The 7,260-nt window shown below is 30.3% G+C and overlaps 1 protein-coding gene and 1 non-coding gene across 2 annotated transcripts; both read right to left on the bottom strand.

The window, feature by feature from the left end:
* Positions 1–2,832: 2,832 nt before the first annotated feature.
* On the bottom strand, positions 2,833–2,915 carry TRNAL-UAA (transfer RNA leucine (anticodon UAA)). The gene has a single exon. It is a non-coding gene; the product is annotated as a tRNA-Leu (tRNA).
* A 2,481-nt stretch (positions 2,916–5,396) lies between these two features.
* LOC107482600 (S-adenosylmethionine decarboxylase proenzyme 4) lies at positions 5,397–6,708 on the bottom strand. The gene has a single exon (XM_016103124.3). The coding sequence runs from the start codon at positions 6,662–6,664 to the stop codon at positions 5,630–5,632; it is 1,035 nt and encodes a 344-aa protein (XP_015958610.3). The 5' UTR covers positions 6,665–6,708; the 3' UTR covers positions 5,397–5,629.
* Positions 6,709–7,260: the final 552 nt, after the last annotated feature.

The raw sequence follows: 7,260 nt of genomic DNA on the forward strand, positions 1-7,260 counted from the left end.
ATTTATAAATACTGACAAAAATATTTATAAATTAAAAAAATTAACATTTCATTTATGAAAGATAAATTTTGTATGATAAAAATATTCAAATCCTAATTTTTTATTAATTTTTTAATAAAATTTTTAACTATTTCATGTTAACCCTATTTTACTGTCACTCCATTTCTTCTCTTCTTATTTTACCCTCTCTCAAAAATTTTCACATAATTCTCCTCCTACCTTCTCACCACCATCTGCCACTCACCTACCCGTCACTGCCAATCTCCCCTCTCATTGTTTTTCCCTCTCATTCTCAAGATGACTACAATACTTTTGTTGCGCGCCTGTGACCCAACCTAAGGAGAACGTCGTCGTGGCGCGTTTGTCCCAACCGAGGAGAACGTCGTCATAGAGCGCCTGACCCAGTCGAAAATAACACCGTCGTCGTGCGCCTAAAAAGAGAGAGGGATCGTGGTGCTGCAGAAAGAGAGTTCAGTAAAGAAAAATAGGAGAAGAAAGAGAAGTGGCGCTGCTGATGGAGGTTTTGCTGTCGACGATGTTACAGTCGATGAAAAAAAGCTATTTTTTAAAACATTTTTTATTTTATTTTTCTTCTTTTTGAAAATTGATTTGGTTACTACTAAAAAGATATTGTTCTAATTTTTTTAAATTTGTTTCTATTTTTTATAAAGGTTAAGATTGATTTACAAAAAATTCGGTTGATGGCTACTTCTACTTCTGATTTTTCCTGAAATAAATTTTAAAGTGGATGAATGGAATTTGTTGATTTTTTATGGTTGATAGATATTTCTCTGCTTCTAGTTTTGCTAAAGTGAATTGAAATTATATGAATGAATTTGAAAATTTTTATGTTTTGAGTATTTTTGTTGTGTTTGATTGATTTAGTTTGAGTATGGGTTGTAAGTTTATGACTGAATCAGTTGAGGTTCGATCCTCCACCACTATTACTACTATTGATTTTAGTTTGATCTTTTGTAAGAGTAGTTTCAAACACCATGGCAAGAATTTTAAAGAGCAGGTAGAGTTATGAAAAATTGAAAATAAAGTGAGTTGAGGTTGAAGATGAGGTAGTTTAGAAATTTTATTAAAAAATAAAAAATTAAATTTTTAATATTTTTATCGTACGAAATTCATCTTTTATAAGTACAGTTTTCATTTTTTTTAGTTTATAAGTATTTTTGTCGACATTCGTAAACTTCATAGATATTTTTAGTAGTTTTTCCTAAATTACACCGCCTCAATGCTATTTTTTTAAATAAAATAAAATTATAAAATTCTACTTATAATAGGAAAATCTTACTCGAACCTTCCTTTAAATAATATCGGATTGGTTGGAAGATAGGCAAAGTTGCTTTCTTGTTATATATATATATATATATATGGTGAAAGAGATAGACAAGTTTCTTAAGTAAGATTAGTCAAATTACTAATAGGGAAAATAGAGTGACAAATATGATTAATAATAAGACAAAAGGTTGATGTATAATTATTTAATCTCCAGATGCAGTTTAATTAGTTGACACTTTTATTTGGGGAAGCGAAGTGAAAATTATAAGAATAATATTACATATTTAAATTTTTTTGTTAATTAAATTTAAATAAGTTAGTTTAATATAATAAAAATTAATTTTAATTAATATTATTTTAAATTTTATTGTTTAATTTAATTATATTTAATTTATAAAAAAAATTTAAATATATAGTATTATTCAATCTAATAACCCTTGAATAATAATAATTTTCAGCCTTAAAATAATAAATAGTACAATGAAGCCAGTGCCATAAAGCACTAATACATTGTTTGTATAGAGAGAATTTGAAGGGAAAGAAAATAGGAAAAAAAATAGATAAAAAAGTAAATTTTTTTTATTTAGATAAAAAAATAAAAAAAAAATAGTGTGAGATTCATTAAAATATTTTTATTTAAAAATGAGATGAAAATAGAAAAAAATATACAAATATTAGTAAAATTATATATTTATCTTTTATCATTAATAAATTATAATTTACATATAATATAGATAAGAGTATTTCATCTATTTTCTCTATATCCAAATAACACACAAATTTTTTTTTTATTTTCTTTCTTCTCATCTTTTTTTCTATTTTCTTTCCTACATCCAACACACCATATGACTTTCTCATATTGCCAATGGAACCTGAAAGTGCATCATCACCCAACCCTCCTTATTTTTTTTCCCCTCTAACATTTGATCTTTTTGGTATCTTATTCTTATCAAGTTACTTACTTTGTATATTTCATTTACTAACTTCTGAATGAAAATCAACTAGAGTTGGTCAAGTAATTAACTCACTCATTTGTTTAAATAAGTATAAAAATCTAAATTTTATTTTATATATACAATAATCTATTAATCATCAATAAACTCTTAAATAAAATTTAGATTTACAATGAATTATTTTCTAACCTATTGAATTAAAAGATATTGTAAACAATAAAAAATTTTTTTGAATGTAGTCTAGACTTGTCAAAACCGAATATTTGTTTAATTTCTTGCACCATTTTATTTATGGTTATCACCTAAGTAATTGAGTTTTTATGTACCACCTGCTTATGTAAACGCATAGATGAAAAAGAAAAATACACATTGATATTAACATAATTATTTTTTTCGGTAAACCACATTAACATTTTTTTTTTGGTCTTGTACATTAAGACAATTTAATTCCTAAACCTCAACAAGGTTTTTATAAATAAAGCCCGCTTAAGATCCCAAACAATTTTTGACATGGCCCAAATACCAGTATGGAGAAGCCCAACAAAATACCAAAAATTATCCGAAAAATATGCTAAGACCAAAAAGCCAAAAGTGCTGGCTGTGGGGTTCGAACCCACGCGCACTTATGTGCAGAAGATCTTAAGTCTTCCCCCTTAACCTCTCGGGCAAACCAGCTGCTTGATGAATAATTCTCCTCATAATATTAAAGTATTTAAATTTATAATCAGAGCAATAATATTCCAAAAGCTTAATTTATCACCCGCAAAGCTTTGAGGTTAAGTGATTGAGATCAGAAATCAGAAAAGTAGTCATGGCAAGTGTTATGTAATCAATCATCTTACTATGATATGGTATAGGTAAGAATTAAGATGGGAGTTAAATCGGAATCCAATACATGCTAATGGGATAAATGGATTTGAATAATAAAATTTCTATATTGCTTGAATTAATATTATAAGTTTTTGTAACTCTTTTTATTCTACTAGTAATAAGCGTTCAATTCTGAAAAAAAAAATTAAAAGAACAAAACAGAATGTTTAACGAACTATTTCTTGACTTGACTAACCAACTCCCTATTACTAGCTTACAAAATAATATATAAATGAACCTTCAAATGAGTTGCCTCTTAATTGAGAATAATGCTATTTGACTCGTTTAATTGAGAGAATTTTTTAGGATAATATATATGTTGATAATTTGAACGATATATATTCAGATTTTTAAATAAATTAAAGTATTTTTATTTAATTTAAAATTTATTTAAATACGTCTTTTAATAAAAAGTATTTTTATTAAAAAAATAAATTATTTATTTTTCTGAAAACTAACAATATGTTCCTTTTTAAAAGAACATAAACAAAAAATATTTTTAATATTTAAAAATTCTTTTTAAAAAATCTATCCAAATGTAAAATAATTTTTGTTGGTTAAAAAAAGATTTAAAAAAATAAAAAAATAAATACTCTTTTAAAAGTTAATCTAAACTGACTCTAAATATACACCAGTTATTTTGATATTAGTATATTTTTAATAATCAACACTACATTTTCCTTGTTTTGTCAAATAAAAAATAATTTAGATACATATAATTAATAAGTTTTTGGTATATAAATAGTATTATTATTTTTAAAATTATGTTTAAATTAAATATAAAAAAGAAAACCCTATATTGAGTTATTAACGTCTCTTGATAAGTAATTTTTAAGGAAATAATAAGTATAACTAACAGTACACATACAAAGAAAATATGAAGAACAAGAATATCCTTATTACATTGGCATATATACCAACCGTACATACTATCCTTTAATTTCACGAGTCAATAAACAAAGGCACACTAATGTCACCCAACAAATCATGATGTATATATTTGTATTATAGGCCCGGGTTATATATAAATAAGATCCCGCTAGGGAGACAATGGATTATTTGTATAATGTGTACAATGGTTATTGAAATATAAAATGAACATCCTCTATACTATTTAGAATAACCATCCGAGTACAAGAGATAATAAACATCTTCTCGAAAAATTAGTTTAATTTTTGGGTTCACTAAAGGTCGAACTCTTGACTTTTCAGATCTAGCGCTTTAATACCATGTCATGATACCACTCATCCCAAAAATTTCAGCTAATAAAAAAATATAACACTAATAATTATATCTCTAATACTCCATAAACCTCCATTATACGCATTATATAAATATTTCATTGGCTCCTCATACTTTCCCATATAAATAATATGTAGCTTGTATTATTGACAAACAGGTATACTAATTATGAACCTTTTTTGGAAGATCTCCTAGTTTATTAATTACTAAAAAGCAGCTTGGAATTTGGAACATTATTATTGCTTCTCTAACCTGTCTCCTACTTTTGTCTTCTACTTCCCCCTTCTAATATGCTTGTATATGGCGTGTCACCCAAATTCAATTATGGCCACGTGCACTTTAAGTTTCTTAATCGCTATCAAGTTATAAAAATTATTCGTTTTTGAACACTTAAAATAATTATTATTATAATTTGTGGGTTTGTGTGTGGTATATTCTGCATTTTTATTTTTCACTATTATATTGGATATAATATCCATAAATTAAATAGTCCACTTTTGGAGGTTGATATATCTCTAAAATGTGTCACCACCCCACCAGCTCTTCTTAATTACTATATAAATAAATATGTATATAATGCATGTGCAACTTAGCTTATAAAGTAATGCTGTTATGAAATCCAAATGCGATGACACATAGCATTGTTAATTAATTATAATTATTCGTGAAGTAAATTATATGTATAACGACCATGAATAATGTTTTTCTTATTAGCTATTCGAATTTATGATGAATAATGCAAGAATGAATAAGACGAGAGCACTTTTACACCCACTCACTCACTACTACACACACACATCTTCAAAAATCTTAGGCGTGACAACCCTAAGTGGGGTGCATTATGATGATGAATATCATTCAATTCCTCAACCTCCTCCACTCTAACCTCACTAAGCTACCCCTTTAATTCTTTTTTTTTTTCCATACCATATCTCTCTAATAAATCAAGGAAAAAAAATATATTAAGGAGATTAATAATAACAGTGACGATGTTATCTTTCATTCATATTTAAACGTGTCACTTATTACATTGAGAAAAACAAGTAACAAAATCCACAAATCTCAGCTCATCAAGAGTTAGAAATTAAATATAAATAAAATATAACACCACCACCTTAGTTTTCTTTTCTTGCTCTAATTAACACCTAGGAATTTATCCTAAAAAAAGAAAAAGCTTCCTAGACAAGTCAACGCAACAATATTCATCATCCATAATAACCAATCACATTAGGCCACGTCACCACCCCTATTTTTCTTTCAACTAATTAATCTCTAAATTAATTAACCTCTTTCTTTTTCCGGCGAATCGCCGTGAAAGTTTGAAAGACAACGCTACCTGCTTCAGGGAACTCATCCATGGCGCAACTTCTGCGTTTGAACCCCATAGCCTCCACCGCACTCGCCACCGTTCTCCGCAAATCGCCGCCAGCGGAGGTTATCGAAACGGACATGGTACCCGGTCGGAAAATCTGAATGACCTTCCTGAAAACGTGAGGCACGTCTATCTCCATTCCGTTAATGGTGGACCCCACGCACTCGAAACTCGCGTAGCTGTAACCGTCTTCAGGAGTGACGTGGATGGTAGAGTACCACTCCCCATGCATGGCGTTCATGGAGTAACCGCACGGATCGAACGCGAAGTCGCAAATTAGCGCCTCCTGGTTGATCTGATCGATCCCGGTGAACTCCGTCATTTCTTTTCCGGCGGAGTCACCGGTTTTTCCGTCATTACGAGGACGGAAGAATTTTCGGGCGAGAATCGGGTCAAGATCCGTCATGCAGATCTCCAAGGTGTAGGGCTTGTGCGGTTGTTGGTAATACGTGGCTGTGAACACGTGCCACGCATGTGAGGAGGAGTTAGAGGGCATTATGGAGGCTTTACGGTTATGAAGCGTTGGAGGGAGGGTGTCCTCCAAGTAGGACACCTCGTCCTTAAAGCTTGTGTGAGGGAAAGGTTGTGAGCTTGGGAATATGAAGCTTCCCCTCGTGTAACGGCACGACCTCAGGGTCAACCCTAGTTGGGTGTCAGCATAGAAAATCAATGGTTGAATCGATTTCAGGAGCTGTGTGGTGCCGCATGTTTTGATTATGATCTTCGTTGGGTACACGAAGAGGCTTGATTCCGAGAGGACATAGGCGTCGAAGAAGGAGTTACCCACGGCGGAAACCACCGTGCATTGCACGGCTTGCAGGGTTTGGTTTATGCATTGATCAAAGTCAAGGCTTCTTAGACCCAAATAATGGAAGGGGTCGTCACCGAAGAAATGGAGCTCCAAGCGTTTCTCAAAGCCTTCAAAGCCAGACAGTGCCATTATTAATAATAATAATATAATGGTGTTTGTTTTTGAGTGAGAGAATGGATTAAGGGGTGGTTGGGATTTATAGGTGAAAAAAAGAATTAGAGTGAGTGTAGGAACAAGTGAAGGGGTGTTTAGAATACAAGAAAGCATGCGGGTGTTGGAACCAAGAATCATCATTGTAGCCATAATCAACTGAATTATATGCACCAATATTATTTGTTAGAATTCAGGTGCAGTTACTTCACATAAAATTGGTAGTTAAGAGTTGTTAAATAATTTGACTAAATTTTTATCTAATTACTCTCGATTATCAATTTTAGGTGAAGTCGACTGTATTTGAGTTTTTACTGTATTATTTTTTTTTTGTTCTTTCAAATTTTATTATTCAATATTCCATAATTAGAACATTTCTTGTCAATTTATAATTTTTTTATTTATAATTTAATATCCGGAATTCAATGATGTTTCTCTTGTTTGAGAGATAGCAACAGCAAACAGAAATTAATGGACATTGTTGCTTTGTCACAGAAATACCTAGCATCTATCTTCATATTACTACATTAAGAATAAGAATAACAACAGTGAGTTAGCTTTTTCCGTATTGAAAG

The sequence above is a fragment of the Arachis duranensis genome, chromosome 4, assembly GCF_000817695.3.
Source record: "Arachis duranensis cultivar V14167 chromosome 4, aradu.V14167.gnm2.J7QH, whole genome shotgun sequence".
Classification (NCBI taxonomy): Eukaryota; Viridiplantae; Streptophyta; class Magnoliopsida; order Fabales; family Fabaceae; genus Arachis; species Arachis duranensis.